Raw genomic sequence first — 26,306 nt, forward strand, 5'->3', positions numbered from 1 at the left:
CTTCGTGTAAACGTTTCCTCAAGGCCACAAAAACTTGTTAAAAACATGAAATATTATCTCAAATTGTGGGCATAGGCCTCCAGTTGTCCAGAGGAAGTAAACAATATATGAATAGCCACCAGTGCACCCTAGTGTGATCGGCCGCTATTATTGTTCCATTTATTTATCGTCCAATTGGGTCAAACATTTAAAGTGATTATACCGTTATGCACTGAACAAACACTCTAAAACACGTGCAATCACTTTAAATGTGTTGACCCATTTGGACAATAATTGGGTTATTCCAAAAAGTGGCTGCTTAAAAGCCCCACCGTGAGCCACTGACTTATTAATAGACTTAGACAAACAAGAGTTTTGAACTTAAGTATGTTTCTTGTGTTTTAATAATATTTATTAAACAAACATGCCAATACATATTAAACCTTATTATGTTATTGCGATTGAATAAAGTCAATTGTGTTGTTAAAGCTATCACTCCTGAACTGAAGGAGAACAAAATTATAGATCTTGTTCCAAAAAGTGGCTGCTTAAAATTGGAATTAAAGTTGTTCTGAAAAGAGTTTTGAACTTAAGTATGTTTGTGTCTTTTGAGTTCATTTATTAAAGTTGCAATGCCCACACAATGTGAACATGAGTAGGAAAAACAATTACCACGTTCAATGCTTTCTGTTTCGTGACACATTCGGGATTGAGTTTATTTTTGTTTTGACACTGCAGTTTTTACATAAGACCTCAGGGAATTCAGCTCATAGATATAATAATAAAGTATACTAATACTAAACTCACATTTACATACTTTTTAACTCAGTTCTGCCAGAGAGATGTTCCTGCAGCATTTCCAATCAATGTTTTAGCCTCGGAATAAATTAGTTCCTGTAAGCTGTTCAGAGAAATAAGTCGTCAACAATGTGCCGCTCATTAAAGTCATTAGTGTTGTGGTGAACACATCAATTAAAGAAATTAATTTTTTACCAAAAATAAAAGAGAAAAAAAGGGACATGTGTGTGTGTGTGTGTGTGTGTGTGTGTGTGGGTGTGTTTGGCTCCTCCAGTGGACACTCCCCCGGTGTCTTAGAGCCGGGAATGTCCCTGAATTTGACATAAATTGAAAGCTGAATTGTAAACACTTGGCAGGTGGTAACTATTACACATTTTCCTGGTGTGGTGACAAAGTCCGAAGAGATATTTTTTAATCTCTTTACTTACATTTTAAAGACTTCTCTTCAAATGAGCACGTTCTCACGGCATTGCAATTGAGCGCATGCACTGAAATAATTGTCTTGCTGCCAGGCTCCTGCAGTGAAGATTGGCTTCTTCTTCTTCTTTTTTCTTTTTTTTTTTTTACTGTCGCACACACACAGAGAGACACCCAGACACACACATAAACACCTTTATAGGACTCATCTGACTCTGACACTCAGGGTCACTTTCTGTTGTTAGAGTGAGAGATGGAGGTGCCATTGAACTGTTCACTATTCAGTGTTCTTGCAGCCGACAGACAGTGATGGCGGAGATTGAGTGGGAAGAAAACAGACAAGGCTAAAGGCCTTGACGGACGCGGCGTGTGCAAGCTTTTCAAGCAGGCGACGGCAATCACAGTGATAACGGCGTGTTTTAAAATTGCAATAATTAAAGCAAAAAGCTGACAGCTACTTTAATGAAAATGGATATTTATCAAACTCAACCACAGTCAAGCGCCCCAAAAAAAACCCACAAAGCATGTCTGTTAATGTTTTCATGCTGTGTGATTGGCTATAAACACTTGCTCATTCAATTATGGATCAACAGAGTGACAGCAGAGGGGCTTTGCTGAGCATTTTCAACAGATTCTGCTGTCGCTTCTCAACTTGAAACACATCAGTCCCTTGCTCCTCTTTTCTCTCTTGGTCCTCACGGGGGGTCCGCCATCTGTCAGAGTTACACTACGAACACACTGAACGAAGTAGATGAACGCGGAGGAGAAACACACCCACACCGTTCAGGAGTTCAGGAAAAAACAAGCGTGCTGTGGCACAAACAGTCAGTCGCCGCAGAAATGCACAAACGTGCAGCCACGTGCGCACGGTTCCTCTGCCCTCTGAGCTCATTCATTCTTGTTATGGAAACATAAAAGTTATCAAAGCGTGCTGTCACAGAAGACTGTGGGAGAGAGGACTACAGAGCGAGAAAGAGAGAGGCACAAAGTGACGCCGTGGGTTTGGTTGCAGTTCAACTCTTGTATTTTTGCTTAGTTTTCTGGAACATTAGGTATGTGTGTGTGTGTGTGTGTGTATACAGTGGTGTGTGTATTCTCTCTGTATTGACTTTGTGATGCTTTGACGAAGGCCTGCAAATAGTTAGTATTTCAGCAGTGGTCCATTTGTCTACTGATGTTTCGCAGAGTTTAAATCAAATGCATTCAGCACGCGTAGGAAATGCGACCTGAATTCAGAACTGCAACGCAAATGAGGCGACGTGGATGAACTGCAGAGTTGTGCAAACATCATACCGTAACCTTACGTGTCACGCTTTCACGTGCACCCACTCTCATCTCTCTCTGTCCATCTGGCTCGCGGGTAAAATAAAAGGTGAACGTAGCCTTTAGCGAAACCCCGGCACTTTCAAGCCCTATAATTTTATCTTTCTTTTCATCATGGGCAGTTGACTACGAGCGTCATAGCATCAAATAACCTTTTCTGTGCATCGTCTCCCTGTAGGATCTGTCATAGTTGCCCTCTGGGGAGGATTTTATTTTATTTCAGGTGTCACACAGTTTGGTAAAAAATAGATTCAATGTATATACTTCTCTGCTAAATGAAATCTGTGGCTGGGATGGACTGGTGTCCTGTCCTGGTTGTGTCCCACCTTTAGCACTATGTCAGCTGGGATTAGTAGAGTAGACAATGAATGGATGAAGGTGCAGAATGTGTGTGTATACTTGTATTTATTGCCTCTTCAGGACCATTTCTGGCTTAAACACTGAACCTGCTCCTAATGTGGCAGGAACTCATTTCTCAAGAACTAGTTTGGGGCTTAAGATGTGAACAATGGTTAGGCATTAACCGAATGTATATAATAGCGTATTCCCTTCCTCACCTGAGGTGGCGCTGCATTAAGAATTACTGAAGGAGAAGACAAGATAAACAATGAATGATTTGTATTTAGTTGAGTAGTGTACATACAACACATATACAGTATGCTACAACAATGGGTTCAGCCATTTCTCCCGGCTATGGTTCTACATGCGCACGTCTTGGTTGTGTTTACCCACAATGCCCTGCGTTGTAGTCCGCTTCTTGCATTTGGTTCACTTAAAGCGGAACGGGACCTATGTTTTTAAGGGGACCAGAGTTTGCTTCTTCGGTTGCACATTCACACCGCGCCAACACGAACGGGACTTTCCGAGGAAACAAAGTAGGATTTGAGTAAGAAGGGCTGGTGTTAATACTGGTCTGGTCTGATAGTATTGCTCGACAGAGCCAGCATTTCAATGTTACAGGCTTTTCTCCTTATGTCTTAAATGTCGTGCCAACAAAACAGATTTTTCGGCGATCAACTATTAGTTGGCATTTGAAATATTATCAGGTTTAGTTCCTATGAAGGCGACAAGCAATTCATTCTCTTTTTTTTTGTGGTACTTTACATAATCACTTTGCTCCAATCAAGTTAACTGTCTGTGCACACTGGCTGGTAATGAAGTCAATTTCACTTACTAAACATTTGCTTCCCACACACTTATGAGCGGGAGTTCATTTTGATAGGCGTGCAAGGTGGCGTTCCCACACACGTGCACGAGGGTGAACACATACTTAGTCACATCTACAGAGGCCCGAGGTGTCGGTGTACCTGAAGTTAGGAGCAGTCACGCTGTACACAGTCAAATCATTTCATCTGTTTTCAGATTGAACGCCCCCGGATGTAATTTTCGCAGTTAATTATAAACTTTCAACCTCATTATTCAGACGTGTATCCCCTTTCTTTTGCCTCGTAATGGCCAAGTATCATTGTCACCCTCTTACATCACACCCTCACTTAAATCCAAAGGATGTCGCTGTTGCCCTAAGTGTTAATTCTCTTATTCTTTACCAGTACACAGTACATTAGTTCTGAAAGACCTGAAAAACCTCTCTGTTTCTGAAGTTAAAGACTACAGACTTGCCTGCTTTCTTGGTGTTTTACCCTCTCACAGCACACCGTTCTTGACACCTTAATATATAATTTAATTGCAGCACACATTGTGCACATTTTCTGTCTAGAAGCAAGGTCATTTGGAGGTGATACTACTATGTTGGAAAGCCGTTTGTGCACATAGTTGCATTAAAATTTGATGAATTTCTCCCATACTGTCTTACATAAGTGCAATCACGTATCAGTAAGATATGCGACAAGGGGAGAGAGCGGGGAGACTATGATTTCCGGTGATGTACTGTATATGTGTATCATATAATCAATCACTAATCCTGGGAACATAAACACGACAATCGTTAGAGCACACCAATAATGTCAATGAAGGTGTTAAAAGAGAAGTTTAATTGTTGCCGTGCCAACAGAGAGAGAAGCTGACCCGCTCACTTTAAGGACAACAGAGCAAAGATGTCTGTTGTGGCGGAAAACAAGGCACTAGTCTGCACACTGGGCTGGATTGGTGCCTGGAGTTAAGGGTCACACGGTCACAGTCCTGCATGTGAACAGCAGGATTTGGAATTGCATCTGGAATGGTGGCCTCCGACGTCCTCGCATAAACTGCATATTAAAGGCATGTTCTCAGGCAACTAAAACCAATTTATTGCTCTCAAAGTGATTATACACGTACACAAATATACTTATGGGTAGTATATTGAATTACGGCCACTTTACATTCCTAAATTTTACACCCTTGACTTTTAATTTACTCTTGTGATTTACTGCTGGCTTTATGTCATTTCAAATCAGCCTGGCTTTTCTCCTCTGGCATCACCAAGGCATTATTTTATTTTTTTGCCGCTCACAGGGCATTTTCTCCTTCTCAGAGCATTCTCTGTAAACCCTCTGTAAAATGGTTGTGTGTGAAAACAGTGGGAAATTAGCAGTTGCTAAAATGCACCAGCATTCAAAGCTACTGAACGTCACCTTCCTGTCCTGGTTCTGATACTCGGGTTGAACTTCAGTAAGTGGGCTTGACCGTGTTTGCACGCCTGAATGACTGCATGTAGTTGCTGCCATGTGATTGGCTTGATTTGATTTTGCGTTAACGAGCAGCGGTGTAATGACATTAATCCTCCATCGCACCACATGCTTTTCATTATTTTCCACTCTCTTCCCACCTTTGCCACTCAGGGAACCAGCAGTTTCTGATTGAAGTAAATCTTAAAGAGTCATGTATCATTACGAAATTCTTCCCACGGTCTCTCTGTAATTCATCCATCCTACTCTCCCGCCCTCCCCCGTGTGCCTCCACCCTCTCCGTCTCACCCTGCCTGCTGATTTGCATTTGTCTTCAAATGTCTGTTCAGCCTTTTCATACTTCCATCCTCCCTTTCAGAGCAATTTACAGCAACACATTGATAAGAAAATCCCTATTCTCTTTCTGAAATCTCTGTCAAAAATAATCCCCTTTTATCTCCTCTTATTCTTTGCCATCGCTCGATCATTTATCTCCTCTTTCTTCCAAATGTCTGTATGCAGCGACAGCTAATGGAGTCCTTTCAACTTGGGGGGTCTCAGGTGCGGGGCGATGTACCACAACAGTGGGGGATAACATTTACTGGTAAAAAAAAGAAAAGAAAAAAAAAGTGGGACAAAAGTATGTTTGATGTTGAATTACCAGAGTGAACACACACACAAACAAACAAACACACAAACTTGTTTTTATATATTAGTGAGGGCCCAGCATAGACATAATGCATTCCTTCTTACCCTACCCTTAACCATCAAAACTAACCCTACCATAACCTAAACCCAATTAACCCTGACCCTAAAACCAGGTCTTAACCCTGAAAAAAACACTTTAAAGTTGTGGGGCCAAATCAAAGTGTCCCCACAATGTCAACATGTCTTCGGACCTCACAAAGATATAAATACAAGCACACACACACTTAGTAATATGCTGATCTGATGGTGTTTTCTGTACAGTCCAATGTTCTTAATTCTCCATGTCAGGCTCATCAATGGAGTGTTTTCACTGATCGATTGTCGTGATAGAGATCCATCATCCTCAGGCCTGGTTCACAACAGACGAGAGGCACGTGCGTCACTGCTGCAATCTGTCAGGGTTTTTTTTTTTTTTTATTTAAACGCCCATGTTAACAGATCACAGTGCCCATGTTCCATGTGTGAGGATAGAACTGTTTTCGTAGCTGTATGTGGAGAAAGTAAAGGCTGCAATTACAGGAAAACCCCCTGTGTGGGTTGTAATTATATCAGGTGATGGGCAGCATGAGACACAGCACACATGGAACAGGTGTGAACACACCTGTGAATGAGACGCAGCAGAACCTTGGCAAAATGTGACCAGTGGGAGACCCTCCCCTCCCCCAATTTAGTTATAAAGGGCCGTCATTCAGGCACTCCTTGTGGTGAGTGAAAACATTTGAGAACCAATTTGCTCCTATGTTCCCCAAAGTTCCGGCTCGCTGCCACATACTGTGTGCAATAACACGTGACTCTTGTGGCAACAAATATGACGGCACAAGAGAGATGCACACACACTCCTGTATGCAATAGAATATTAAGGTACCACATGGGGGATATATGACAACTGCTGTGTACACAGGCAGCGAAAACAGAGACACACCGAGCCATTAGCGGTGAACAACAACCAATCCATTCTCTAAATATGATTAAAGCATTGACAAATGGGTCATTACGGTAGCTGACAAAGACAATGTGAAAGAGGGAGAGAGAGAGAGCAAGAGAGGTAAGCAACCATCACACTCACAGAATAATATTGTGTGGTTGTGTGTACCTGTTTTCAAATATTTGACTTGAGGTGAGGAATCCAAGGCCGGAGAAAGTAGAAGTGGAGAATATAAGTGTAGAGAAGTGAATGAGGAGGAGAAAGACAGAGATAATAGCAGTAACAGCCCAAGAGAAACAGAAGAGCTGTAGATTTCCTCCCAAGTGACACATTCATCCTCTTGACCTTACAGTGGATTGAGCTTCGACACAGAGATATACTGTGCATGCCAGGCCTTTCCGACGGTGGATAGAGGGAGGAATAAACAAAGGAGCCGCGAGACAGCGGATCAACTGTTGCACAGTGAACACAGTGATGCAACGTCTTTCGCTCTGATAATAGGATGCATTCTTTGTTTGTTTGTTTTCCATCTTTTGCTTGATAAAACGCAGCATGACCCCCCAAAAACATCATTTCAGCTACCGCTAACAAGAACCGAAGCCACTGATAAATTTAGTACGACAGGGAAGGTAGCTGGAGAACTGAGAGGGAAAGCATTTGCTGGCAAAACTGCTGGCAACCTGGAGAATATTATGGGCTGCGTGTTCTTGTAATCAATACTAGAGAAGGAGAGCTGCAGTTTATGACACTCAGCGTGGGCATGCATCAAGGAAAAAGAGAGAAGGCTATAGAGATTGTTTTGCAAATCATACAGCCCACGAGGAGTCTATATATTCTTCATAATAATGCACAGTTCACAGCAGACCGGCGGCAAGGCAAGCAGGGTTTGACCTTTTACGGCTAAAAACACAGACATTTAAAATGATACTGATGTGGACGCAATATCTCAGAGGAGCAGTTGACTCAGAAACATCCATTGTCTCTGTTATTTTCATGTGTGTTGTCTCTGTCAGCATTTCTGGAAGTCCTGCGAACACACACACACACACACACACGAGATTTTCCTGATATCTGTGATGGTGACAACATTACTATGATGTTTATTTAGTGCGCTTATTTGCTGTCAACCATTTTTGCTGAATTTAAAAAATAGGATTGTATTCATTTGTGTTGTTATTTTTAGTTATTTTATCATGTGATGTGATATATATATATACAGTATATCTATCTATACATACATATATGTATATATATATACCTTGTATATATATCTTGTATATATTAGAGTGTTAGTATCTTCTTGTTCCTGTTAAACCAACTTCACAACATCCTTGAACCATCTCTGTGCTCTTCCTGCTGTTCCTCCTGCCCAGCAGCTCCATCTTCAACAACATAGTGTAACATACTTCTTTTTTTTTTTCGTTCTGCAGCTCTATTTGACTTTGCTGTGTAAAACATTAATGTAAATGCCCCTTAAGTATAAACGTAAAGTGTCTAACATTTAGGAAGGTTTACTGAAAGAAATCGAATATTAAACCTATAATTGACGTCTGTGTAGGGTTCTCCGTCGTGCAGGTCCTCATCAGTTAGACAAGACTAAAGGACAAAATTACCCTCTTTTGATAATGAGAATGTGCACATGGCCAGGAAAGACAGATGATTTGAAAGAGTGAAAGCAGACTTCCACATTAACCTGGAGAAACCAGAGGAGATGGCAGAGGACATTACCAGACGCCTACATTGCTGTCCTGACCTCTCTTCCCTCACATAGAAAACAACATCACAGACACTCACACAAAAGCAGAAATGCCATAAATGAAGAAACATTTTCAAGCCGGTCATGTTCCCTACAGCTAACAGGTACAAAAGAGGACAAGGTATGAGTCGGGTAAAAGAAAGGATTATTAAAAGTAGAGAGAGAAAGTAGAGGGATAGCGGGGAGTGGACTTTTAAATTAAGAGAGAAAATATAGACTGAGCGAGAGAGAGATTGAAAAAAGGGGAGAGGGGGGCATTCATCTGGTGAGTGTGATAACAGTGAGTGCAGTAACTGGATAAATATAGTGGTAAAGGGCACTGAATTGAGGGGCAGTTGAAGGTAATAAGGAGAAGAGGCACAGATGGAGTTACAGAGAATACAAAAAAAACGAGAGCGAGAGAGAGAGGATGTATACATCTCCAGGGCACAAAGACTCAAGCCAGCTAGGAATGGATGTTAAATGTGACAAGATGAAGGGACCAGAGGGCGTCCATTAAATTGTAATGGAAACTGGGTGTGAGTGGGGAGGCATAGTGAGGGCAGGAATAAGTACAGATTGTGTTTTTTGAGAAATCATTGGTCTGGTTCCTTCAACGACAGGAAGTGCCGTCAGTCAGAGAACGCAGAGTGATACATTTCTGGAGAGACAAAGTCAAAAAGGGCACGTTGTCTTTCCCCTGTCCACGTTAATTGGTGAGCGAATTCCCTCAGGAGCGCATACTGCTCGTACACACACACACACACACACACACACACACACACACACACACACATGCACATGCGGCGCATACTGTATGAAGTGCAGAGCACATTTTCAGCCTGCCAGCTGTGTGAGTAAGCATCGCTCTGCATGTCTGGCACAAATCATGGGAGTAGTTTGAAGCCGCGAACAAAACAAACAGCACACACATATACAAGTAGGTCATATGCACAGACACACACGCTCTTGATATGACGATACACTCTGTGCTATGATAGTGGTGTGGATGCTCTCTCTTTCTGTTTTAGTGCATCTCCGATGAAGCCAAACACTTGATGATGATTACGTGCTCATTTTACAGCCAAAAGATAGTCTTTTCATTCATTAATTGCATTCGATAAGACAGTATGTCTGTCGATTAAAAAAAAAACAAACAAACTCAGCCGCCCCTGTAGCTATCAGCTAAAATATAATGAGCGTCATTGTTGTTTTCAGACATTCTAGTTCATTATACAAGGACACACCTTTAGCTGTTTTAAAGAGGGTATTTAAAATACATTGATTTAGCTGATCCTATCGATGTCGTGCTTTTCTAAACTGATGGGTTATTTTATAATGTAGTGTCAATACATATTTCATTATTCTGTTATTCGGTTTTTTTTCGTCTCGTATTTACCAAGTACCGAGTAAATTTACTGAATCAGACACAACTCATGTTTTACTCAATTTGAAGTGGCGTAAAAGTGTTTGGTTTCTAACTCACACGGGAGATGTTATATGGCTACAGACGTAGAGACACTGTTTGGTTTTCCTCAAATATCGATTAACTGGCTCGCCCAAACCTCTCTCTTTCCTCGCGTTTTCAGTCCGCGGTCACCGGGCCGTGGAAACTGGACAACTCTGTATCAAAGTGATCAAAAAGTGGGAGGAGAGATATTGTGGATTTGGTGGTGGTGGGAGGAGAGAGCTGCTTGGGAAAGACTGCAGACGCAAAGAAGAATCGGTTACACCTGGGTGCAGGTTAACGTCTCACGGTCCATTTATTCCAACACGTCGAGAAGCTGCAGAGAGAGAGAGAGAGAGAGTGCTCGATAACATTCTCTGTCGCGGGCAACACAGTTTCAGTACGCACTGACACACAGAACATGCATCAAAAATATATAGGCTACATGGGGAAAAAAATCTCATGGATCAAGCTTTCAAATTTGGAGAACATAAATCATGAATGAAGTCTGATGAAGACATGTATTCCACACAGGTGCCCGTATGAATAAATGCATGTGCACAGTGATGAATTAGCCGAATCCCGCCGGCGTTAATCCCTGCGGCTGACAGTGTGAACTCTTGGATGTGCACATGACTCCGTTTAAGACTGACATGTACATCACTCACATAAACAACTCTGCATGACTGCTTGACAGGTCTTAGCTGCTTTACTGAGATTGAGCCCGGGATGATTTATCATGCGTCACTTTCCGGCTCATGTACAGAAGGGCTCTGCGTGTTCTTTTTGTGTGGGCTGGCCATGACGGTGATGGTGGTGTGTGAGTGGAGTGTAGTGGGCGCTTATGGTTCAGGATGATCGGTGCAGGATTCCACAGGCCTACATTTTGTATTTGGTTGCACTCCTTTGCACGTCTCACTCTCTCTCTGTTGCTGTCTGTGTCTGAAAATCAAAGTGCAATCATTGTCCACAGCGTGTTACTCTTTTAAACATTATCCATCGATGTTTGCATTCAGCTCGTCCTGAGTCACCGAAACACGACTTAAGAATCGTTGATTAACTGCTGAACCTTTTTCCAACTCTTCAAAGTGACACGCACACCAAATGTGTCTTACTGTTCTTCCGCTGTTGCCGGTTTCAAATGCGATGTAAAATTAGACAGGGTTAACACAACAGACCCCTCTCATGTCATTAGCAGAGTATTAATGAGTTTAGTCCTCAGAAATCCACTGCAGACGCCAGAGTGTGTGATGTAGAGGGGATGAGGGCTCTAATTCTCTAAAGTGCCTGAATAAGTAAAGTATTACCAAAGCCTTGCATTAGTCAAAGTCCCGATGATGCTAAGCCAATGTGCAAAAGCTAGACAAGAGCAATCTGGAACTTGTAGTTTATGATACATGCCTGGATTATTCAGATTCTAATTTTCAGAGAAATTCAGGCTCACAAACATACGTCCACACTAAATATTTGCATACATCAATCTTCACCCACACATATGCTTAAATATTAAGGTGGTAGACACAGAAGATGAAACCTGGGGGCTGTTGCGCAAAAGTAGGATCAAGAAATCCAGGATATCAGAGAAAGTACGCCTTAACCTGTGCTACCGAGTTCATCCTGTCTTAGCCCGTCACACGAACGTCAGACCAGGATGAGACGATGTAACTTATCCTGGTAAATGTCCATTCACAGCTCTTTGAAGTAGACCCTGAGGTCAGTCACAGATTTACTGATGCAGAAATGGAGAGGATGTGCGTCGCCGGCGAGCTACAGCTTATAATTGGAATTTATGAAGAGGTGAAACACTTGATGTGTAAAAAAAGGCGATACGGCCACTTTTACTGAGATCAGAGAAACCGACTGTATACTTAAGTAGCCCAATATTAATACTCACAGGGCTCATTTAAGCCAAATAACAGTTTTTATACTGTTCTATTCTTATTTATACTGTAAACTGGGGTTGGTGCCTTTGACTACATCAGAACTTCATGTAACAAATCCGAGGTGACCTAAAAATAAAAATTAAAAAAGGAAAAACACTCATTTGTTTTTGCAAATCAGCACCTCACTGACTCACTTAATCATCATAATATTTACAATTTAAAGAGTTAACTGGTAACTTTGCGCATCGATTCGAGGCTAAATTCAGCCATGATAGCTGACATATCCCGGCTTAATCCCTGATCCCAGTTTAATGCAACAGGCCCCCCCGGGCTCATTGGTTTAAGAATAATAACCATAACTAAGCTGAGTGCTGACACCGGGAAAGGTTTAATCATATATTATTGCACTTTAATTAATTCCTCAAATATGGACTTCAACAATGAGTTGTGAGAATGGAGCTGCTTTTACGAAGGCCTGAAATAACCTTTCAGCTATTGCGAAAAGAAAAGGAAATCACACAATATACTACTGGATTTTACACGCACACCAGGCGTGTGTGTGTGTGTGTGTGTGTGTGTGTGTGTGCAATGGCATTTGACTTTGTTCTGTTCTGTGTTTGTGTCTTTGAAGTGTTTTGTTTCACCAGTTTTGGTGTAACAGGGTTTTTCTGTGCTCGAAGGGAAACAAACACCTCGTGTTTGGGTTTTGGCTCACAAAAAAAAAATTCAACTACATTACGGCATTATGTCACAGTCCCTCGTCTGTCGATTATTTTCTCGATTAATCGATAAATCTTTTGGTCCATAAAATATCAGAAAACCATGAAAAATGTTGATCGGTGTTTCGTCAAACCTGGAAATGATGATGTTCTCAAATGTCTTATTTTGTCCACAAACCAAAATGATTGACTTTTAATGATTAATTTGTTATCCAGAGCAAAGAAATGAAGAAAATATTCATATTTAAGAAGCTTAAACAATCAGAAATCTTGCTTTAATCATGAAAAAAGCTTCAAACCGATTAATCGATTATCAAAATAGTTTTCGATTAATTTAGTAATCAATTAATAATTGATTCATCCATTAATCGTTTCAGCTCTATCTGATATCTTTAAAAATAGATGTTAAATGTTATCATGTTTGTCAATTAATACACAAGTTGACGCAACAGACAATACCGTTTCCCAACTGTAGTTGGACCCTGATAGCAAGTCCTACACTGCGTTACTTTAAGAAAGGGGATACAATCAAAAAATAGCTTGAGTAAGGGAAAGATGGAATATAGATGGATGTTTGTGTTGCCATGAGGGTAAACAAGAGAAGAGGGAGAAGGCGTCTGGTGACTAAAGATGTGGGTGGGTGGAATGGGAAAAGTGCTGATGAGTGGATGTTATATTGTTGGTGGAGAAGTAAATGAATCGAAGGTGAGGACAGTGCACAACCATCTGTGGTGCTGTTAGGCGACGGAAATGAACATCACTGCAAGAAAGTGGCTCTGAAATGATTGCCGCTGAAAGGTAAGCACTCAGGGTGGTTGTTTTGGACAAGGGGGGAGATAACAGGGCAATGGCGGAGAGGGCAGGAGGTAGAGGTGTTTTTGACACCACTACAGGCCTGAAGGATGAGAGGTGGAAAAGAGGAAAAAGGGGTGAAATTAGAACAGCTCGAGCAGCATTCAGGTACCAGAGGTACAATAAAGTGTACGTCATTTTACATGTATTTATACTGCAACGTCAGGTGTGTTTTTTATGCATGTCTACTTGAACAGCATTCTATAAAATACTGCTTTATAATGTGTAATGGTTCTGGAAGTGGCCTGATGGTCCGAGTTGATTTAACTTAGATTATACCGCTAGATAGTATTTGCAGTCAGAATATAATCACTTTTGTCACCATGGTGAATTGGAAATGGAGTTTGATGGAAATCTGAAATGAGATGAAAGCAGAAACATCCATTATTTTGCTCTTTGGACTAAAATGTGATATTGAATAGAAGGAATGAATGAAAGGGTCGGCAGAAAGTGTTTAAGAAATTCTGGCATTCATGTTGTGTCGATCTTGTGCCTGTCAATATCTCCTTTTGTGCGACAGTAGTAGTTTTGTGGTACACAGTGTTCCCGCTCTGCCATATTTCTTCACCGTTTACCTTTACCTACAGAATATACAGTAGGTCTTTGTTTACACTTTTATTCCCCTCAGTGCAGGTCTTGTGTGTGTATATATAACAGCTTTGTTTCTCAAAATAACAAAGAAAACAAACTAATGGTATTCGTTGGTGCTACAATGTGGTGACCTCTGGAATAAGAATAATTTACCCTGTTGCACTTTCGGTAATTACCTGGATTCAAATATGGTATTGCTTACCTGTTTTGCCTCCTTGACATGAATAAGTCATAACAATCAAATGTGTTTCTTCTCCCCTTTTCCTTCTTGCTCCCCCGTTGCCTCCCCCTCTCCTCTCTCCAGCTTGTGAGCTGATGAACCGCGGTATCCTGGCCCTGGTCACTTCAATTGGCTGCATGTCGGCGGGCAGCCTTCAGACTCTGTCCGACGCCATGCACATCCCCCACCTCTTTATCCAGCGCTCCCCAGCGGGAACGCCCCGCTCTGCCTGCCCGCCCACCAGCCGCATCACTGGAACAGATGACTACACCCTAATGGTCCGCCCACCTGTCTATCTCAATGAGGTCATCATGCAAGTGGTGTCTGAGTACAGCTGGCAGAAGTTTGTCCTCTTCTATGATTCAGATTTTGGTAAGGAAACACTTTCTTATCAATGTCCGTGTTCATTCAAATGTGGACTTTATGTGGCACCAGTGTCGTGAACATGGTAGGACCGGAGTGATCGTTAAATCCAGAACCTTATTCTTTCTCACTCTCGGTTTCTGGGAAAAAAAAATATGCACCACACAGTCGGACATGGACATGCATACTCATTCATATGAAGGGCAAAGAGACGCACACATGCATATGCAGGCGGCACATTAGTCTGCCTGTGCATGTGCGAGGGTGATTCTACCTTTTCCTCTGCTGTGCGTCTCACTCTGGTCTCCTCGCTCCCTCTCTCTCTTTCCAGTCCATTAACTCCAATATTACAAGAGAAAAATTCTGTCCTTTTTATTTAGTGCAACCCTGGTTCTGTAGGCTCTCGTGCTCTTATAGCTTCATTCTACTGAAATATTGTTTTGCTGTGTATTTTTAATGTGCGGGTATGTTTTTTTTGTGTCCTTTACCATTTGTTTCTTCCATTTGCAACATCTTGAAATCACTGTACCTTGTGTAGGGTTGGGCACCTTTCACATTTGAATTTGAATTTGGTGCAGTTCACCTTGAATTTGGTACCAGTACCAAACTGTACCTGTTTTTTTGGTACTGTAGTCTCTCTGTAAAAGAGACTACCCTGAAACACTGACCACATAAATTTAGACCCACCAGAGTAAAAGGCTGCTGCATACAGGAGTGGATACAGAAACAGAACAACTGTCAGGGGCTTAGTTTGTTCTTTGTGTCACATGGAGTTTCATTCTCTTCAAAGAAATGCACCTTTTGAGTACCAACATTAGGCAACTCTTGATTTAAAAGGAATTTGCTACCTCTTAAAGTACCAAACCCAAATCTTTTGTCACGTACTTTGAGTCTGGTGTGGTCTATACTTCACATTCATACATTGACACTCTCTAAAGTTTCACTGGTACACTTTTAGTAACTCTCATTTCGAGTTCTCATAGAGTTCAAGAGAACAATGCTAGAGCACTGCCAGTAATGAGTTGAAACTTTAAAGGCATGTTGTATTTCTGGCGTACACCCCAATGTGAGATGATAAAACAGGTACATTGTAAATTAAAATACTGAAAAAAAAAAAAAAAACACTATCTCAGACGTTGTCCGTTGCTGGGTGCACATAAATATAACTCATCCAAGAGTTTAAGCAAATAGACAGCAGCGTAATAGTATTCTGCCTTGGGTAATTCCGTGTTGAATTACCTCATATCACTGTAATGGCGTTCCATTTCACTCATTGTGGTCAATTAACACAATGAATGTGTTGTATGCATTGATCTCCAAAGAGATCTCTGCAGTGGGGTTGTTTCCAGATGCATCCTGCAGGCCCGGACTCAATCTTCCAAGACATTATGGCTTTTTATCACTGTATTGAATATGTCACAGGAATGCACTAAGTAGTGAGCTCTATACCGCGCCGTTTATATTGGATGAACATTGAACACTGGCTAATGTGGCCCTTCTGGGAGAGGTAGTCCCACACAGCACACGTCAGTGCAGTAAATACTATAATTAAATCAATGCGGAGCAACATTTGGGGAGAGAATTTTCATTTAGTCTGCACAATATCTGGCAGATGAGAGTTGAAATGGGCCAAAAACGGCAGTCGCACACAGTGTCGTCTATTACACAAAAAGTACTTGTCCGTAGCATAGGCTCAGTTGTGTTGAATTACATTTCATAGCCAGGGCAACAAAGTAGTCTTAATTTATGCTTCAAACTTCTTAAGGTCGCATTACAGCTATCAAGAACATGTTGTTTTTTTTATCTTAACTTAAACCTAACCCAAACTGAGACTAAAGACCACAGGGTTTGTCTTGGACTGACAATCTTCAATCGACTGGCATGAATTCAGAATTTGTCCTTAAGTGCATTACACCTCACATGCACATACTGTGGACACACACACACACACACACACACACACATGCACAAAAATCCCTCTATCCCCTCTGTGACCACTGTTTCCGCACATGGATTCTTTTGGCAAAGCTGTTCTCTCAGCCACAGAAGGCTCTTTAAAGATATCACTATTGTTCCCTAATGGCCTCACCCCTGTTCAAGGAGAGAAGGGGGATGCTAGTGTGTAAAAGAGGAAGAGAGGAAGAGAGAGAGAGAGAGATTGCCTTTTAAGATGATAGCAATGCTCCCAAAAGACGTCAACTCTTTACAAGGAGAGTTCTTCAGAGAACAGACAGCCGAGTGTGTCCTCTCAAATTAAGCCATGGTGCAACTGTTCCAATCCCTATTTTCAGCTCTACTGGTGCGTCCCAGACACTGAGAACACATGCTTTCTCTCTGTTACCTTACTCTCTCTCTCTCTCTCTCTGATCATATATCTCTCCATGGCCTGTGCCATACTTTGTTTTTTGTTGTCGCTTGTTTTCAGTTTGGTTTGTCGTCTTGAGCTGCAAAACCTGCTTTAGACTGAACAAGAAACACATGCAAGACTCGAACGCAATGAATTGAAAGGAAAGATGTAAGACTTCCTATATGCAAACAAAAGGCTCATATTTTGAGTATATATAAAAAAGATAAACATGATTGACATGATGCTGTTGTTGAGCAAATGTTAGAAGTACCACTTAGTGGTAATAACTCTCTTGGCATTAAGATGATTGGTTTTGTTTTGCTGTTAACGCCAATGTCAACGAGACACTATGACGCAATATCATTTCTTTTATCGCTGAAGTAAAGAGCCTCTTCATAGGTGTGGAGCGTTGTAGGACGCCAGTCTTTTTCATTAGTGCTAATATTTTGGACAGAGACGCACGGCTTATTAATGTGGGAGTGAACGAAAAAACGATAAGAGGGTTTAAATGTCAACATGGCATTATAAGTCAAAGTTGTACACGTAATGGCAAGATAGTGTACAAGAAGTTGTCGGCTCTGCTGCAGGAGCGGTTGTGTGTCTTCAGATCAGGGATTTAAAATACAAGTCTGTTAGGTTGATCTTAATGGAACGTAGCAGCTGAGCTCACAGAGACGGCGTTTGACATTTTGAATATGGTGGTTAAAGTGGCAACTGTATGAAATGTCAGTTAATATGCCTGTTTCCCATTCCCGGTCCTTAGAATGTATACATAGAATGTTTACCGAAGGATAAATATGAAATCAGTTAAATCTGTGTCTACCTATCTCACTCATGGTAAGTTAAGTATGTCATAATGCAGACCATAAATGCTGCAGTGTCTTGGCTCCGTGCCATGTGCTTAAAATGTTGGGTGGGTGGGATCAGTTTGTAATGGATGTTTTAAACACATCTCTCACACCTTGCACACAGCTGCCAGGTGATTCATACTCTAGAATAAGCCCTTCACTTATTTTTAAACCTCCTCTTAATTTGTCCAGTTGTGAGTGAGAAGGTTTATTTTTCAATTTATTTCACAAACACCGTGGAAAAAAGTCAAAGTGTGCATCCATCCGTTCATTGTCAGTCGCTTATCATTTGAGTGTCAAAGTGGAGCTCGAACCATTTCCCTGCTGACGTAGCTTTAGATGGGGGGGTATACATATATGTGTGCGTATATCTATATGTATATATCTATATGTATATATATATATATATATATCTATATATATATATATATATATACACATATATGTATATATATATATATATATATATATATACATATGTATCATAGGATATTGTGAGATAGTGTTAGGATTATGGGTTTGATAAATTTAAAATAGTCTCTAAATACAGCACAGGGTACAGGTCTATAAGAAGATTCATAATGTAGTAGGTAAAATCTGGTTGTCAATTTCATCTCTCTTTGAGTTTCTTAAAGAAACACATCAAGAGGAAGCTAGGAACAGGAAGGAGGAACAGAAAAACTACTGGGGATTATTTGTTTGAAATAATCTGAAGTTTAAGTGTTTTTTTCCCCATTATTAGCGTTGTTTTTATTGTTGATGTATTCCTTTTACGTTTCTAGGCAGAGACATTATTATGACACAGTCCCTTGTGGGAGGACATGACTTGGAGAACTAGTGACGCAAATAGCACAGATGACTTGTGTTGGCAGCGTGAAGAGGAAAAAGTAAAGAGGATGAATGAGTCAAACCTCTGCAAATTCATCAGCTTCCCCTGGATGTTTAGACCTAACGGGTTAGTGATGGGCTGCTACAGTTGAGCTACACCTCAGTTCAGTGGCACAATTCAGTGAGAGGATGGAAAAGGCGAGCGTGACGAAACTGACCAGAAAAGTTGTTTTGTAGAGACAGAGGCGAGAGAACAAGGAATGATGGGAGATCAGTGAGTAGACGGACAGACGCTTGTATTTTTAACGGTAGTGGAGCTGCATCGTGGGGGAAGACCGTGGGTGGAGGAGGAGGAGGAGGAGGAAGAGGAGGTGGTGAAAATAATTGAAAAGCTATGCCGACAGAGACACAGGAAAGAAGGTGATAAAAGCCGATTTAGAGAAATGGAGGCAGGTATGAACCAAACACCAAATATCGGAGACAAACACACATATATACATATATATATATATATATATATATATATATATATATATACACATATAAATATAGACAGGGAGATATAGCAGCCTGAGAATGGAATGGTTAAAGACCTTCAAATAAATTATGGGGGCGGGATTAGATAAGCCTTTGCTTCTCCCGCCTTCCCTTTCGGTTATGTGTATTGTGTGGACTACACTAAGATGATGGGTGATGATGAGTGATCTAACTGACATGACCGAAATAAATAAAAATAAATAAACATACATAAATACAGAACTGTGAGAGAATGAATGTGTGTTTGCTTTGCAGACAGAAAGCCACAGCTCTATTTTTCCTCTTTTTGAGACTGAGGAGGAGGTGACAAACAAACACGAATGCAGCCAATACATTTAAACAGACAAATCAGTCCCTCTAGGATGCCGAATTGTCACGGTGGCAACAATCAACATCAATTTAATCAATCCCCATGAATTCTGCTTGGGCTTGCAGTTCTGGTCACTGTAATTTTCTTTCTCCTCTGACTGGAGTCTCCCGCCTCAGAATGTCGAGCCGTGCATCACCGCGCTCTGCTAAAAATCTTGCGAGGCAGTTCCCTGGTGTTCTGCATGAAAGTAGGATGCATTTCTTTGCGGTGAAACACGTACACCCAAATGAAAGTCACCAGCTGGCAAATGTTGCATAAAAGGCAGTATCACTGAAATGCATGGGCAGTGGATAAGACATGATCGTGACCACGGCTGCTATGCTAAAAGAATTAACATTGTCGTAAATATACAAGGTTACTGGTTACATTATTGTACCATTAAGGGAAGATGGAAAGGTGCTGCACACTTAAAAAGTGCCAAGCTTTTTTTTTTTTATAAAATGTGTGTGTTTTTTTTATGCGTTTGTTAAACTCTCCATGGGGACTTAAAAAATCCAAAGCCTGGGGGCTTTGTGGAAAAAACAGTAACAGGAAAGTGAAGGATAAGAATAAAGGTGGACAGAGAGAGAGCCTCTCAGATCTAATGGAATAAATGATCTAAAAGGGAAAAAAAAAAAATAGGCAGCTGCAAGAGGGGTACTGATGCTTTAGGGCCTAGAGCATTTTATATCCTATGTGGAGCTAAACTTCCCATAGGTTCAGATCCAGTTGAACATTTCCAGGCACAATTCACCTACGCTATCAATGCTTTAGGACGAGACTTATAGGGAACAGGAATGGTTTCCATTTTCAGTCTCACTCCATATTTCAAAAACCACTGCCTTTGAGCCATGCAACGGCAAAACGCCTGGAGCAGGGTTAAGGATAGCCAGAGGTGAAGACAGAGCACACATAAGGATGATAGAATAACAGCAGAATAGGGTGGAGATAACATGAGAAAAATAACCTATGCTAGGTTGTAACACATAACACACATTTATTTTATTATGGCTTATTTTGGTACTGTTTTCATGCAGTGAAAAACACAATCATTTAACATGACAAACTGATGGAAACAACTGATATGAGGAAAGAAAAGATAATTGGCAAAAGTAAAAAAAAAAAGCTACTTGGTTATGATAAGAGAAATATCATGTTCAGGTTAAAAGAGAGAAAAAAACACTGACTGTGGAAGAGTGTGGAAATTGCACCTTTTGACCTCACGCGTGGCACGAAGAATACCTCTCCGAGCTGAATAACTCCTCGTACCCCCCAATGCACTCTCCAAATGAGATTATCCTGATGATATAGATAGAAAACTGGGGAAGGTTTCAGATGGATAGCCAAGGGGAGAGTGAAGGATGAGGGGATGGCAAGTCGGAGTGGGAGAAGTAACTGGTACATGCAGGTGAAATCCCTGTGTTCTATTGGCTGCTACACTACATTAACTCTCGCTTTCACTTTGAGCCAGGGACTTGGAGGATAGATGGGATAGAGGGGAAAGAAGCAAAGCCTGACGAATGGGGAAAGTACTCAAAGAGACCTTTCCAATCAAAACAAAGTTTTATAAGGAATTATGGAAATGATTCTTTCTTTTTTTCCTGTTTAGAAAATGTCATATTTAGTTATATAACATTTGAAAAGCAATAATGCCATATTGCGAGGTGAGAGAAGGTATTCTAAGAAGGCAATCAGTCCTCTCATCCCCAGTGGGGGTTTGGGTGGAGCTCAGTTGTGTCAACTACCATTAATTCTCTGTTATGAAATGCAGCAGTAACACAATTGCAGTAAAGCAGTCGTCAGTGGGGCATGGAAGCAGTGTAAGAAAGCACAGTGTCTTGTTTAATGACTCAAACAGGTTGAAATAAGTTTCAGTCGATGCAGTGTACAAAACCAGAAGTGACTCCAGGTCATATAGATACTTAATGTTTAAGAAATGTTGCAAAAACCACTTAGTTGAAGGGGAATAACACGGCGGCGGCAGCAGCACTACCCTCATCTATATTAAATGAGGATGACGAGGCCTGGGACTGCAGGGATACTGAGTGTGCCTTTGCATCAGAGACTCGGAGAACTGCTGGAGTTAGTTGACAGTGCTTGGGGGTGGGGGGGGGGGGGGGGGGGATGGGGGAGCCGTTGAGGTGATGGGTGATCATCGTGTTAATGGACCAACACTGTCTCCCGGGGGAATGTGTCTTAAACAGATGGTTGCAGAGCCGGGGCGAGCTCACCGGCAATTTAGCCGTCTTTTTATCCACTTCAGTGTCCCGAAGCTTCATGATGGAGAGCGGCTGACATTCAACGATCAGCTCAGGAGTGGGGACAACATGCTCCAGCCACGTCCTTTGAACAGCGGGGGAGGGGGGGGATTTGGGGGGGACTCATCTGAACTTTGATGGAGGGGATGTGGGTGTTAATTAACCTGTTAAACTGAATAACGGTGTGTCCACATTTGAAAATCAGAGACTCGCACTCTGCCACAAATTTCCATATTTCTTTCATGTCTCTGACGACAGTGCAAAAGGATGCCCTGATTTTTTTCTTTTTTTTTTATGTATAAATTATACTTCATTTTCACACCTTCTGACAGGAGTGTTATGTCATAATCCTCGTCCTAAATGTCACCGATTCATTTGCATATCTTGATCATATCCATAGGCCACTAATAAGAAATGGATTTAGTCTCTCGGCTTTCTCCCTGAATTGTGAGTCTGGAGCCTTCAAAATGGGAGCTCAGATTGCTATGGGTTACAATGCCGCTCGCAGCTTGATCTGAATTTCAGAATTTCCTCATAGCAGTTTGAGTGAGCTGTACAGACCGAGGCGGTTGGACTTGTTTTTTTTTTTCACGTGTTCACACAGCGAGGCGCGAGGTGAATGCATTGGACACACAACCTGTACTATGAGCTGGGGTAGAGAAAGGATTGATAATGGCAAATAAAGCCAGACTGACCCTCCAGTCAGTCACCAAGGCAAGCAGAAAGAAACACTGAAAGGTGGATTAAAAGGTACAAGGTAAGAAAAAGGCGAACAATCCGGGAAATCAAGCACAGAGCTCTGGTCGCTGATGTCACGCAAACCAACCATGCAACATTAGGGACCAAAACAACACCATTTTGGCAGGAAGCTGCACTGTTCAGTGCATAAACATAATATAACCAGCAGCATATATACCAGGTAATACAGGCTCTTTGCTGGCTGTATTCTTGGAAAGTGAAGATGCTAGGCTGTAGCTGTTGTGCCCTGGGATACCAAAAACAGGTCGGGGACAAGCGAAAATGGGAGAGCATTTTATCGGCTCACTAAAGATCCCGAGAGACGGCCGTGTCGGGCCACTGCCATATAAATGCACTCAAAGCGGGCATAGAGGGCAGAGCAATGAGAACCCACAGGCGACCGATTCCGCTTGTGTGTAGTGATCACCTTTCAGACACACAACCCAACACGAATACTCTTGAATGTCTTGTTTATTTTACATTCTTTTATCCTGATGTGCGAGAGTTCAGCAGAGTGGGATGATCCTGCACTGTTTTGTTTTTTGTTTTTTTTCCTTCCACAATGGCGGCGCAAAGAAACGTGTTTCACAAGTCGAGTTACGTCCAGGACTCTACTGAGAGATGTTGGATAAAGCTCAGAGTCTGCACACTCGCACACTCACAGGGGATTTACATAGACAGCATTCTTCACAGTAAAGTATATAAATGTCTGTCTAAGTAGTTGGCACTGTGTGTGTGTGTGTGTGTGTGTGTTATTTGTAGTAATAACACCAATTGCATTATCGTGGCTTGTTACTACCTCTGTGCTCCGTGTTGTTTGACCGTTCAAGAGCATCTCGCCTCTTATCTGCCATTCTCATCGTCACACACAAGCACAGGTGGACAAAGGTGTGCAGCAGCATCACAATCGGCAGTCAAATTATGAGCGTAGGTCCGTGAACCATGACAGAAATGAGCACAAGAGTATGGTGGGCTAACACAACAAGACAACACAAGTCTATATAAAAACTCTGTGTTTATTCTGCAGTATGTATATGTGTCAATGTAGAAGGGAGATAAAGGTAAAAGAACAAACCACTTTGCTTTAATGTTCATCCTCACCACATTGCATTGTTTCTCCAATTAAGACTGACAACATGTCCTCTTAATCTCATCAAGGGAGAACGAGTTTCCTGTGACATTTACTGTATCTGAAGTATCTCCCAATAACGCCCTTGCTTCACCTTCTCAAGTCACAGTCTGTCTGATAGTGTTACTATCAGTGTCAAGTGTGTGTGCGCGCGCCCGGTTGCGTTTTCACCTCCTTTCTAAATTAATTTCTTAATCATTCAATGCCGTCGCGTGGTGTCTCTCTCCTCTCTTAACATGCTGTTAAACCTCAGGATTTTTGCCATTGACGCAGTCACACCATTGCCTCAATCCTCTGGCCCATAACACGTCTAATCAATCCACTTAATTGCTTTGCCATGACACTGGAAATGACGCGGTGTCATCTGTTTACCATGTCAAATACATAATTAGGGAGGTTTCTCTTTTTTCTTCTTCTTCTTTTTTTTTTTTTTTTTACATAGGTGTACACACACAAGACAGCACCATTATCATCATCATTGTCTTTGTCTTAGTCATTAGCAGCAGTCTCAACCAAAGTGCCTTAATTGGGGTTACTTTGACCTGCAATGTAGCTCATTAAGTATCGAGGAGTCCAGGCAGCCGCCAACATCTAATTATACAACCAAGTAACTCTGAATATAGATATTCACAGTGGTTTAATCTGTCTGTTCCGTGACAAATACTTGAGTGACTTTTTGGATAAATTTATTGCAAAATACTTTTACTTTTACTTGAGTATATATTTGAAGAAAGAACGCTACTTTTACGCCGTTCCATTTAGCTAAGTGTCGTTACTTTATTTTTTAATATCTTTTTTTTAATTATTACATGCATGCATCTATTTCTCTCCCTGTTGGCTATGGCTGACGAAATCTTGCCAATCAAATGCAGCCAGTTGAGTCTATGCCGCGGGTAACACAAGGCTCAGTCACACGTGATGCTTTTTGTTCTGCTTAACTGTCGATCTTTGTAGTTGTGGGTCTAAATGGATCCATATTTGTTAAACCCTTATCGCAGACGCCACGTTTGTCGCAAGCACAATTTGCATTGCCGTAATTACACAATGGTTTGTGCTATCGGACAAATTCCAACAGAAGAAGTTCACTCGAGCACTTGCAGGTAGCCGGCGAATCAGAATCTTTGTCATCAGAGAGGAGAGAGTTGGAAAAAACGCCTGTTTCCATTTTTGGCCATTGAGACAAAGAATAAAATGTTATTTTAAAAAATGTTTTATACTGTTCAAATTTCAAATTTGACACGCAAAATCTACAGTGTCTTTGTTCATTTCTTTGTTTCAAATTGTTAATACATTGTAAAAATGTATGTAAATTGTAAATTGTCTGGAAAATTAGGCAAAAGCACTTACTCACGGGACATTTTCTGGCCCTTTTATGGTTTAAAATAAGGAAGAAAGTCCAGACGGACATTTTGAGGCACAGGTGTTTAAGGGTTACGCTTACTTGAACCGCTGTGTCATCTCCAAAGCGGTGATGGCAGTTCTATGTTTTATAGTGGTCTAAAAAACACAAAATAGCAGGTCTGTGACAAAAAGACTGATATTTTTCTGGCAACATCAATATTTCAAACATGCCTCCCAAATTCAATGAGTCACCCACAGATGCTTTTTGCTTCATTTCTGTTTGTGTGTCAGAGAGGGCATGTTCACAACATGCCTTTTGTCTTCAAGTTTTCTAGAAAGGAAAACATTTGGTACTGACAGATGTTACGCGCCGTCAACAAAAGCCTGAGCTATGCCAAATACAAGAAAGGATATAATGCAAGTTATCCAAATTCAGCAAAAGCAAGGGATCGTTTCCAGTAAAAGCTCACAAAATGAGATATTTACTGAACCTATTCATAAAGAGAAGATAACAAGGCAGCCACAAAAGCGATGACAGTGTAAAGTCTGGCGGTTCTATCTGTGTGAATGAGCCGTCTCTTTTCCTGTCCTTTTGAAATGTCTTTTTTGGATAATCATTTCAGACGAGTGCATTTTTGTCCCACTGGAGACTCATATATATCGCCTCTTCTTCTTCTTCATCAGATATCCGCGGTATTGAGGATTTCCTGGACCGAACCTCTCAGCAGGGAATGGACGTATCCCTACAGAAGGTGGAATCCAACATCAACATGATGATCACAAGTCTGTTCAGAACGATGCGCGTGGAGGAGCTGCATCGATACAGGGATACTCTGCGCAGGGCCGTGCTGTTCATGAGCCCCGCCACTGCCAAGGCTTTCATCACTGAGGTAAGCAAACGTCCTTTGTCCAACATTCTCCAGTCAATAATGAAAAAGGGTAAACGCCGGTAAACAGCAATTCAAGCTTCCCTCGCAGGTCTTTGTGGCACATCGATGCTGACGATCTCGCACAACAATTGTGTATTTTGTCAGTGATATGAAGGGACAGCCATACGTTCACTAATGAGCAGCAATAGTTATTTTATAGTCCACGCAATGCTTTAACCCCGTCTCTGCAGAGGCAAGACAATTAGAGAAATTCCTTTTGCTCTTAAACGTAAATGATATGAAGGTCACGGCTGACAGCAATAGACTTTAGCATTAGTTAGGAATTCATAATTTGAAGTGGTAGGAGGGGCTTAATCCCATGTGTCATGTCCTCATCTCAGTTTAATTAAAAGTGACCTCGGAAAGAGCAGTCACAGTCTAATTTGGTCGGCGGTGTAGCCGGGAGGGGGTGATAGATGGGGTGTAACCGTGTGTCCGT

General features: G+C 41.5%; 1 protein-coding gene across 5 annotated transcripts in view; it reads left to right on the forward strand.

Annotated features, from left to right (window-relative positions):
• The window catches only part of grid2 (glutamate receptor, ionotropic, delta 2), a 370,055-nt gene that overhangs the window by 184,866 nt on the left and 158,883 nt on the right, over window positions 1–26,306 (forward strand). For all 5 annotated transcript variants that reach the window (XM_058636042.1, XM_058636038.1, XM_058636039.1 and 2 more), the window contains exons 3-4: window positions 14,285–14,572; window positions 25,623–25,828. In XM_058636042.1, the coding sequence (XP_058492025.1) occupies window positions 14,285–14,572; window positions 25,623–25,828 (494 nt within the window). The remainder of the gene's footprint in view (window positions 1–14,284; window positions 14,573–25,622; window positions 25,829–26,306) is intronic.

Source organism: Solea solea, chromosome 8 (assembly GCF_958295425.1).
Source record: "Solea solea chromosome 8, fSolSol10.1, whole genome shotgun sequence".
Classification (NCBI taxonomy): Eukaryota; Metazoa; Chordata; class Actinopteri; order Pleuronectiformes; family Soleidae; genus Solea; species Solea solea.